At 38.4% G+C, this 11,642-nt stretch overlaps 1 protein-coding gene and 1 long non-coding RNA gene across 2 annotated transcripts; both read right to left on the bottom strand.

Annotated features, from left to right (window-relative positions):
• Positions 1-587: 587 nt before the first annotated feature.
• On the bottom strand, positions 588-3,351 carry LOC119476570. The gene is made up of 2 exons (XR_005204043.1): positions 1,523-3,351; positions 588-1,438 (listed from the first exon to the last, which is right to left on the bottom strand). It is a non-coding gene; the product is annotated as an uncharacterized LOC119476570 (long non-coding RNA).
• A 911-nt stretch (positions 3,352-4,262) lies between these two features.
• Positions 4,263-7,949, bottom strand: LOC119476558 (claudin-20-like). The gene is made up of 4 exons (XM_037749942.1): positions 7,536-7,949; positions 7,258-7,374; positions 6,397-6,434; positions 4,263-6,110 (listed from the first exon to the last, which is right to left on the bottom strand). Exon 4 carries the CDS (start codon positions 6,011-6,013, stop codon positions 5,180-5,182), a length of 834 nt encoding a protein of 277 aa, XP_037605870.1. The 5' UTR covers positions 6,014-6,110; positions 6,397-6,434; positions 7,258-7,374; positions 7,536-7,949; the 3' UTR covers positions 4,263-5,179.
• Between the last annotated feature and the right edge of the window lie 3,693 nt (positions 7,950-11,642).

Raw genomic sequence — 11,642 nt, 5'->3', positions numbered from 1 at the left:
GTTCATGTGACCGTGGTGTAGTTTTTTTTACAGCCTAAGCTTTTTTACTTCTGGAGATTGCATTCAAAAATATCATTTGTGAAGATTATCTTGCTGAACAAAACATGTAAGTTTCATAAATGTGTTTGCCAAAGAGCTTATTTTCTGCAGTAATCCAAAATCCAATGGAAAAATCCCATTGGCTTTTTGTCGAGGGAACCAGGATGATGCTAACTTCCTGGTTGGCCTCCAAAAATACATCATCCCTGCAGCGCTCTATTGCTAAACTGAATCTATAAACCTGCAGAACAGAGTTTACAGATACAAGTCCTAAATACCTAAATGTACAAACAAAGATGACTAGAGTAAGGCGATAAGTTCAATACCAATATGTTCAGTACAGAAAGTGGAACATTTAGCAGCTAAAAAGGCAGATATTTGACTCAGGAGTTGGTGGAGACCAAACCAAAGCTAAAAGGAGGTGGACTCAAACTTGACACCGGTGGTTTCTCCGTGTCGGCCTGACGTAATTAGTGAATTCCATCCTTGATAGATTTAAAGTCTCCTTTTACTGCTAAAACTCACTAAAATTAGGAGTCCAGTGAAAGTTTCCGTTCAGACATGTTTTATTTGTTGACAGATAAAAACACACAGTGATCATTGTTTATCTGAAACATGAATCCAGACTCTTCAGCTGGTTTGGATCAATTACATTCTGATTTTTTTAAATTAATGTTGAAAACGTATGTTGAGTTCAAAGAGTTTTGTTCCAAGACGATAAATCAGCAACTGAAAATGTGATCCTCACCCCTTAAAACGGTTGTAATTTTCATTATTTATATTTATATGGAGTTAATTTTTTCACGGAAAGCAATGCAAAGCTTGTTAGCTAGCATGCGTGAGTTTCCTAGTTACTCATTCATACTCCAAAATAACTCTGTCTATTTGTTTATATTGAATCAATACACTGAGTACGACATTGTTCACTTTGTAGCCCTTGTTAGTTACTGTATGGTTCTCATCCTGCTTTCCTTATCCTATTTATCTTATCCTCTGACTGAGGAGGCTGGTAAAAATAGCGGCGGGGGGCTTTTTTCTTTTCATAAAACAAAATTCATTGATTTATTCATGCACTCAGATAAGAACGTAGCACTATCAGAGCACTAAATATATTTTAAATTTATGAACGATGGCGTAGAAACAGCTGTTTGCGGCCCGTAGGCGCATAGAAACAGCTGTTTGCAGCACTAGAAACAGTTGTTTGCAGCGCATAGGCACATAGAAACAGCTGTTTGCAGCACTAGAAACAGCTGTTTGCAGCGCATATGTGCATAGAAACAGCTGTTTGCAACACTAGAAACAGCTGTTTGCAGCGCATAGGTGCATAAAAACAGCTGTTTGCGGCACTAGAAATAACTGTTTGTAGCGCGTAGGCGCATAGAAATAGCTGTTTGCGGCACTAGAAACAGCTGTTTGTAGCGCATAGGCACATAGAAACAACTGTTTGCGGCACTAAAAACAGCTGTTTGTAATGCATAGGCACATAGAAACAGCTGTTTGCTGCACTAGAAACAGCTGTTTGCGGCACTAGAAACAGCTGTTTTGAGTGCATAGAAACAGCTATTTGGAGCACATAGAAACAGCCATTTGGAGCACATAGAAACAGCTGTTTGCGACACTAGAAACATCTGTTTGGAGCGCATAGAAACAGCTGTTTGGAGCGTATGGTCGCATAGAAAAAGCTGTTTGGAGCGCATAGAAACAGCTGTTTGCAGCTTGCTAGAAACAGCTGTTTGCGGCGCATAGAAACAGCTGTTTGCGGCCCGCTAGGAACAGCTGTTTGCAGCACGTAGGTGCATAGAAACAGATGTTTCTGGCCCACTAGAAACAGCTGTTTGCAGCACTAGAAACAGATGTTTGCGGCGTGTATAATCAGCTTTACTTTCAAAGTACACAACCGCACATAATGTGGATAAAAAACAAATAAAAATCTAAATGTATGAAGATAGATTCTGTCACAGACTCAAACCTGTAGTAAATAAAATAAATTGGCCAAATAAAGCTGTCGTACCATTAAAAACAACATTCAAGTGCTCCGTCTTCGGGATGATAGAACGATGTGACCTCTGTGTTCAGAACGCGTTTTAAACTTTAGTTTTTCAAAACTGCGTAGGGGTGAGGTTTGAATCCAAAAGCAGCTCAAACAGCAACACTGAGATACAGAATACATCAATTATTCTGTTAATGTCTTCTTTTTGTTCTCGTCATGCTTAGATTTTTAAAAATGTGTTTTCTAGCTGCTCGTGTGTTCTAGTTGTGCCTGAATGTGTCTTGTTTCCTACGTTAATGCAGCACTGTGAGGTGTGACAGTGAAATGTCGCTGCAGCGCTGACAAATCGACTCTATTTTCTCTTCTGAATCGTTTTTTTTTTTTTTTTTGCAGGTTTGGAGCTTTTCCTGAGAGGCAGTGTGGGCATTCAGCTCAGCGGTTTCTTTTCCTTTTTTATTTCACAAGAAGCGTTGGCAGGTTTGATTGACAGCGGTACTGTAGACTGTCCGGTCTCCATTAGGCTTTATGTTACATCCTGCAGATGACTGGATGTCCTCTCTCATACAGCTGGAGGAGGGGGGGTCGTGCAGTGTGCATCCAACCGTGGTGAGAGGATAATGGGAAAGCAAAGAGCATCATTACCTCTCCATGCTGCTCTGCACCTCTCGCCTCCCCCCCCCCCCCTTGAACCGTTGAGAAAAGATGGAGTGGACGCCGTTACGTTGACGCTTTGGATCTGGACTCGTTTTATTCTCTGACTACATTGCGGAAATGTTTTTACTGCTTCAGTCAGAGTCTCTACAGCAGCAGATTTCACTAAACTTAAGCTGGAAGCATCTACCGCGCTGAGAGCATGCAGAGTTCAGACGTGACTTTAAAACTAATCAAACTATTGTCGGGTTTCTTTATTGATTTTTTTTGTCATAATCCAAGATTTTGTAACGAAAGTCTTACAGAACATTTTTAAAAAGGAAGAAACTTTACTTCCGTTTTATAATGTCTTTTTTCTTTTATCCTAGAGTAACTGCTATTCTGTATTATTTAGGTAGAGGTACTGAATAAGCCCTCAGACCTACACACAATATGTTTCCTACATGTATATTTTCCTTTTTGTGATTTATTTTACTTTTGACTGATAAGTTTTAATGAGTTTTTCGACCTTTTTTAATTTGTGTACTTTCAATGAAAGTGACCTCTACAGAGCATGTGTTGTTTGAAATTTACCAAAGGATTTTTTAGGGCTGTCAATCGATTCAAATAATCAATCGCACATTTTTTATCAGTTCAAAATGTACCTTAAAGGGAGATTTATCAAGTATTTAATACTCTTATCAACATGGGAGTTGACAAATATGCTGCTTTATGCAAATGTATGTATATATTTATTATTGTAAATCAATTACCAACACAAAACAATGATAGATATTGTCCAGAAACCCGTACTGCATTTAGCATAAAACAATATGCTCCAATCATAACATGGCAAAATGTGATTATCATAAAGTGGGCATGTCTGTAAAGGGGAGACTCGTGGGTACCCATAGAACCCATTTACATTCACATATGTGGAGGTCAGAGGTCAAGGGACCCCTTTGAAAATGGCGATGACAGTTTTTCCTCGCCAAAATTTAAGTTTGGAGTGTTATTTAACCTCCTTCATGACAAGCTAGTATGACCAGGTTGGTACCGATGGATTCATCAGGTTATCTAGTTTCATATGATACCAGTATCTTCACTCTAGCTTTAAAACTGAGCCCGCCACAAGCTTAAAATCCAAGTGGCAGTAATACGCGGTAATAACACGTTGATGCAAATTCGTTTTAACGCCACTAATTTCTTTAACGCATTTTTAGGTTGTAGCGGGCTCCGTTTTAAAGCTAGAGTGAAGATACTGGTACCATATGAAACTAGAAAACCTAATGAAGTCATGCTAGCTTGTCGTGAAGGAGGATAAATAACGCTACAAACTTATGCTAAATTTTGGTGAGGAAAAACTGTCATGTCCATTTTCAAAAAGGTCCCTTGACCTCTGACCTCCAGATCAGTGAATGTAAATGGGTTCTATGGGTACCCATGAGTCTCCCCTTTACAGACATGCCCACTTTATGATAATCACATTTGGCCATGTTATGATTTGAGCATATTGTTTTATGCTAAATGCAGTACCTGTGAGGGTTTCTGGACAATATCTGTCCTTGTTTTGTGTTGTTAATTGATTTCCAATAATAAATATATACATACATTTTGCATAAAGCAGCATATTTGTCCACTCCCATGTTGATAAGAGTATTAAATACTTGACAAATCTCCCTTTAAGGTACAATTTGATAATAAAAAAAAAAAAAGTGCGGTTAATCGTTATTAAATACTTCAATCGATTGACAGCCCTAAAAATAGCACAACGATTTTAAGGACATAACGCGTGTCATGATGACGCCATGTCGTTACCGCGAAACGGTTGCAGTTAATTTTAGGCAACAGAACCTGCTAGTTAGGTTTAGGAAAAGCGTCATGGTTGGGCTTCAAATAAGTACGTAAACTAACGTAAGCATGGAAAACATGTCACTAACTTCAAAATAAGTCAACAACACTTCGGTCTCTTGTGTTTGTTTTTGTCATTTTTGTAATTTGGGGGATTTATACTAAAGTTGGTTTTTCTAGAGCGCTATAAGAAAATCAGAAAGAGTATCTTAAAGTTACAATACATCCTCTGTTTTTGTACTTTTTTATGTGTATTGTTTTTTCTTAAAATAAATGCAGGTATATTACCATGTTTTTCTTTTATTTGGTTTGGGTTGTTAAATCCTGCTCACAGCCTCAGGACGCTTAGTGCCAACTCTGTTTAAAGCTGCTAAATGATGCTTTTCAATTTCAGGCAGAGCTCAGATTTTTTTTTTTTTTTAATAATCAGCAGCTTTTTTGTGGTCAGACCTTTGGTACGGGAACGCTGCGGCAGTTTTTAAAGGATTTACAGTGTTTGGGGCCTGTGCAGTTTCTCCTGTTCTCTGCTTTCGTTTCTGAGACATTCGGCTGAATCCACAATCATTTGGTAATTATTCCCCCTCAAACACGCCTCCCCCGGCCCACCTCCCCCCTCACGACGAGCCAGAGAGCCTCAGCTGAAAACATCTCAGCGCTCAGCTGTGAGGATTAAACGTACTCCTGGAGGCTGTAGCTGTCCTTGATGTCTTTTGGAGGGAGTTTGGAGGGAGACGAGTAGACCTTCTGGTCCTGCTCTGGCTTCTCCTGAGGAGCTTTCTGCTGCTTCACTTCGTCCATCTGCAGCTGAACCGTCTTCTTTTGCCTGTTTTTCGGCTGCTCGCGCTCCATCTGCAGCTCCCGCCTCCGCCGCTGGTCATCTCGGTACGGCACTAGTCCGTCAGGGTCGGCGGAGGAAACGTAGTCCGGTCGTCCTGTTCTTTTTCCAGGACACGACAAACAAAAAATGACCCCTCCGGCCAGGAGGAAGCCGGCGGAGATAAACGTCACGCACAGAGCTCCTCCGGGATGATATTTACTGCTGTCCGGCAAATCCGTGGTCAGGAAGGCGGTGATGACTTCGTTGGTGTACCAGGACGCCGGGACCAGGCAGAGGAAGCTGGCCAGGACGAAGCACCCCCCCGCGGCGATGGCCGTGTGCCCCTTTGCTCGGTGGCTGCCCCCCCAGCGGGTACATTTGAGCCCCAGGGAGGCGAGGCAAAGCCCGAACGACGCCACCATGCACGACAGAACCATGGCGGCCCGCGTGGTCTGCAAATACGCCGGCAGCGACAGCACCGAGTTCTTCATGGTGCAGCTGAAGACGCCGGAGCTGTACCAGACGCAGTCCATCCATAGCCCCTGCATCTGCTGGATGGGGGTCATGATGCTGGACCACACGTTGACGCTCACCTTCCAGTTGGGTAGCAGAGTGGCCACGGTGGTGCCGAGGACGCCCAGGAGCGCCAGGGCGAACGCCAGGATCTGAACGGCGGCGGACAGCATGGCTCAGCAAACCCCCCCCCTTTCCCCGTCCAGCGCCGGTCCCCGTCCCGGGCAGGTTCCTGACAGCAGATAATTCCTCAGCGCAGGCTCCAGCGGGCTGCAACCAAAAGGAGAATTGAAGTGAGCGTGGGAGCGTGACGGACGCACAGCTGAGGCTGCTGATGGGAAATGCGTTTTTTTTCTCTCTCAGCATGTGTGAGCTCGCTGCATTAGTTACTCTGCAGCTGATGTGGTGATCATTGACACTCAATTATGTCCATTTAAAGCTGCAGTCCCTTTGGGTTTAACTCCTCTCTGAGCTCCACAAAACTAAAGTTATTTTATTCAACGCTGATCTCTTGATAAACATCTGAGGAGGCGTTGAGTTGAGTGTGGGTTCCTACCTGTGTTGCGTCTCCGGCGGCGTCTCCTGAAGTGATTCCTGAGGACGGAGCAGAGAGAAGAATGAAAACACAGGGTGTGTGGGTTAACAGCCTCTAACTACCCCTCCGCCTGCTGTCTCCTTGGCAACTGTACATACAGTTTCATCCCATCCTGCGTCCTGGAAAAGATGCACCAGGCGTCCTTTTCTTTTTGTTTTTTTTTACTCTCAGCGAGCTCGCTCTGATTGGAAGAAACCGAACAAAACTAGACCCAAGTCTGGTTCAGGAACCAGGTTTTCTAACCTGAAGGTCACCGGCTCTGCCGAAGGAGCCGCAGAGCAGCGTTCTTATCTGATGAGTTGATGGCGGGGTACGACAGAGCTACGCCAACGCCGCAGAAATGGTCCTCATTGTCGCCTTTGACTACACAAAAGCATCCGTTCACCTGAAAATGAGTCTTTTCTTTGGATGACAACAGTTAGATTTTGTTTTTGTGCTCTCGCTTTGTGAGATAACAGTGACGGAAAGAGTTTTACGAGCGTTTGAATAATGCGGTACTACCTCCTGAAAATGATATTGAGCGTGAAGCTGATTATTACTGATACTATCTGCTGGTCAGAGACGACTGACAGGATCATTTGTGCTTTTAAAACAATCAACATGCACCATCGGGTCGTTATTTTCCTCCCAGTTTTGGTGATAAAAACCGCTGAGCTGTTCTTTGTCCAGCTGCAGTGTGAATCAAGGTGTCGCCCCGTCATGTGACCGCGTGAAGAATCGCCCACTGCAACACGGTGATAAGCGTCCGCAGCCCGCCCGCCCACCCACCCGTCAGGGCTGCTGATGGGACCCAGCAGTCCGCCGGTGGCAGCCTGTTATTACCATAATCCTCCAGTCCGGGTCTTATCAGCCTCAGACCTGCACAGACACGAGCAGCTTCCACCAAACTGGAAACAATAAACACACGATTTCTTCTCTCAGTTTCACCAACCAGCCTCCCTGTGTGGGAAAAACACCACATTAAAGTCCCTGTGAGCGTCATTTCAACCACCAACACTGCTTAATTAATGTTGTTGTGTTGATGCAGTAACTCGGAACAAACAAAGACGACTCTGTTTCCCACCGGAGATACAGAGCGATGAGGACAAACCAGGACTTACTGTAGCTTTAATGTGGCAGATTCCTAATGGAGTTCTGTACTGTCGTCAGACGTGGTTCCCAACGTTGTTTTGACTCGGGGTCCCTTAAAGAGAAGCAATATAGTTAATATATATATATATAGTATACATCATGGAGGACATGACATATGAGAAATAGGAGCAGTTTAAAGAAAGTTATTTTACACATATCTGTCGGATTTTAAAGGCCCGAAGACGTTAAATCAACATTTAAGGAAAAATCATAAAAGCTAATAATCTTTTGACTTCTTACATTTATCTCAGGTCCCCATGGGGGGGTCCCGACCCTCAGGTTGGGAACCTGATATACCCACATATAAAGATATCAGAGACATAAAGTGTGGAGTATTCCAGCAGAGTCATTTTTAAATAAAAAGATGTTTACTTTTGTTTATTTTTTTGTTTATTTAATTAAAAAAATGTAATTGTTTTGTTTAATCTGTAATTATTTGTTAGTTTTTTTGTGTCATTCATTCATGAATATATATAAAAACTAATAATATATATCTGTTTTTTTTTGTTTAATCTTTAATTCTTGGTTATTTTTAAAAATGTATTTTTTTAATTTAAAAAAAAGTAATTGCTTTGTTTAATATGTAATTGTTATTTTTGTATGATTATTTCTTTTATATGTATATATATATATTTAATTTTAAAGTTTTTGTTCTTTTTTTGTATCTCATTTTTTTTAGACTTTACATGTGTTGTTTTTTTTAATCATTCATTCTTGGTTAGGTATTTTTGTGTCAATTAAATTTTGTTTTCTTTTTGTTTAATTAAAAAAATAATTTTAAATTTCTGGGGTTTTGTTTTTTGTTTGATTTTTATTCACTATTAATTGTTGTTTTTTTGTTGATAATTTTGTATGTTAGTAGTGTTGTTAATCTGTAGGATTTTTTAAGGCCTGAAGACGTTAAATCAACATTTAATGAACAGTCACAAAAACTAATAATCTTTTGACTTCTTACTTTTATCTCAGGTCCCCATGGGGGGTCTTAAACCTCAGGTTGGGAACCCTGAGATAAAGAAATAAGGGGTTCAATACCCACACATAAAAACCACCAGCAGAGTAATTACAGACCTTTTCAGTGTTTGATTCTTATCAGTTAATAAATTGATTCTCTGAAAGGAACAATTGTAAATTGATTAATTAAATTAGCATTTAAAAGTCGCTTTATTGAACCCACAGAGCAGCAGCAGGAGCTCCGATGGCACAGCTGTTATTTTAAGTTATATTGAACACATTATTTATGTTTTTTAAATGTATAAGTTTATTAATTGCTCATTGTTAAATGTCATTTTTCTGGTGGCACACTTCTGACTCCACACCAAGGCCAACAGTATAATATACAATAAAACTCAGTCTTCCTTTTTCGACTTAAATTGTTTTGTTTTTCTTTTTTACATTTTTTGTTTGTTCTTGTTTAATCTTTAATTGTAGTTTTTCGTTGTTTTATTAATTTTTTTTATTTTAAAAACTTTGTTAGTTCCATGTTTTTAGACTTTTTTGTTTAATTTTATTTTTTTGTTTCTTTTTATTTCACTATTCATTTTTGTTAGGAGTGTTGATAAAAGTCACGTCAGTTTGACATTGGATTATTTAAAAACTTTTAATCTTCAATTCATTAAAATGATTTGTTGTATTTTTTGTATAATTTAAAAGTTGTTTTGGTTTAATCGTAATTTTTTTGTCTGACTTTGTTTTTTGTTTAATTTAGATTTTTTTTAATTCAATTTTTAATTTCCGTTTGTGTCATGTCACAATAATATATGTCTCTTTGAAAAAATAAATTAAACATAATACAGGTGGATAAATCTGGTCTTTGATGGATGCAATCGATGTAAAAGCTGAAGGATTTAAAAAATTTGGAAAAACATTTACTTTCATGATCATCTATTCTGTTGATTAGTTTTTGATAATTAATGATTGTCTATAAATTGTCAGAAAATAAAGAAAAATGCCCATTATGTGTCATTAGGTTCCTGATATTTGAGAAGCTCTTTGATGCTTGATAATTGATTTAAAAGAACAATGAATTATAAAAATGTATTAATCCTGATCCTGATTAATCAACTGATATTTTCAGCAGTAATCTGCAGGGACGGATAGAGACGACGTATAAAAGCGCTGGTATGTTCCTTTAAGTCTGCCGTATAATAACTCATATTGGCGTCGCAGTGATGTTTGTCCCACATACTGAACAGTTTGTATTAATATCCAGCTGCTGCTGTTCACTGATGTGAAACGCGGTGTCGGTCTATTAGAACCAGACTCTGGAGGTTTGAGTCGACGCCTGAAGGCCTGAATGGAAACCGGCGTCCTGCTGCTGCAGAGGACAAACTGGGAACATTTATATATTTATTTATATATTTATCACCATGTGGCTTTAAGATTTATTATGTGTCTTTTATTTCAGCATTTCTTTTGTTTTACAGCGGCTCCGTCTCTTTGTTCTATTCTCCTGTTTATTTAATGACATTTGGTGGGAGGTTGTTTTGGTGCAGATTTAAATTTTTAATATTTTTGGTAATTTCCTTTTGTTAATATTTCTTTCTTTCTTTTTGGTTTGCTTAATCTTTAATTCTTTGTAAGGCTTTTCTGTGTCATTTTCATTTTTTTTTTTTATTAGTCTTTTTTTTGTTAGACTTAAACATTTTTTTTTACTTTTGTTTATTTATATATGTTATTTTATTTGTTTAATTTTATTTAAATGTAATTCTTTGGTTTATCTTTAATTCTTTGTTATTTTTTTTCTGTCATTCTTTTTTTTAAAATATTTTTTTGTTTCATTTAAAGTTTTTGTTCTTTTTTTTGTTTAATCATTAATGTCTTGTTCATTTTTGTTAGACTTTTAATGTTTTGTTTTTCTTTTGAATTTTTGATTGTTTTTGTTTAATCTTTAATTCTTGGTTAGTTTTTTTTACATTATTTAAAATGTTTTGTTGTTTTCTTTTTGTTTAACTTTAAAGGTTTTGTTAGATTTTTTTTGTTTAATTTTAAAGGTTTTGTTTGTGTTTTTGTCAGACTTAATTTTAGTTTTTTGTTTAATTTAATTTTTTGGGGGTTATTTCTTTTGTTAATAATAATAATCACATCTGTTTGAAATTTGATTATTTAAACATTTAATTAATACAATAAAACAAAAAGTGATTGTTCAAATGTAATAAATCAGCTGACTGTATGTGGGTGGATGTTGTTGCTTCACATTTCTATTAATTATGATGTAAAATAACACAGAGGAGGTGGTTTTTGTTTTAATTTAAAGGGATTTCCAGTTGTATAAATTAAATGTTAAAGAGAAGAAGAAAAACATGATGTTTTGTTTGAATTTACAAATTTACACATGAAAAAGAAGAAGTCATTCCTCCACATTTATCAACACTGACTGCTTTCATTCAATATGGATGAAATTAGCTTCACATTAAAGCGAACAGTTTGACCTCTGACCCCCCTCATTCACAGTGATAATAGTCTGGAGCCGAATCAAACCATCTGGCAGAAACACACACACACACACACACACACAGACAGACACACACACCCCCGAGGCTCCATCAACCATCAATCAGCACACAGACAGGAATATAAATGAACTGCTTTATCTCGGCTGAACACACACACACACTGTTTACATCCCGGTGGTGTGTAGATTCACATTTTCAGGTTTCGTTATCGTCGTCTTCTGGTGCGATTTATTATTGATTTGTTCATTTTACAGCCTGATATTATATATTATATACTATATATAGTGTAGGAGGAGGTGTCATAAAGGGGAAAATATATTAATGATAATTATTGCTCTTGATGCCGTTAGTCTGGTGCCCTTTGATTTAATGTGGTTTTATTTTGTGTTATCTGTGAGGTACCTACAGATTAGCCGACTCCGTATAAATCTTTGGATGCCTATAGTTAACTATCCTTCAGTAAAGTCAGTCAGAAATAGAGTCGTACAATATCGGTGAAGCGTTTCAGAGACGGAGAGAAAAGGGTTGCTAATAGTTTAGTCTTCTGCTAACAGCAGTCGTGAGCCATTTGGCTAAATATTAGCAACATGTAGACTCCATCTCTGAAACGTTTCTCTGATATTG

This window comes from Sebastes umbrosus, chromosome 18, assembly GCF_015220745.1.
Source record: "Sebastes umbrosus isolate fSebUmb1 chromosome 18, fSebUmb1.pri, whole genome shotgun sequence".
NCBI classification, from domain to species: Eukaryota; Metazoa; Chordata; class Actinopteri; order Perciformes; family Sebastidae; genus Sebastes; species Sebastes umbrosus.
Note: the sequence above shows the minus strand (reverse complement) of the source record. Positions and strands in the feature narration are given on the sequence as shown.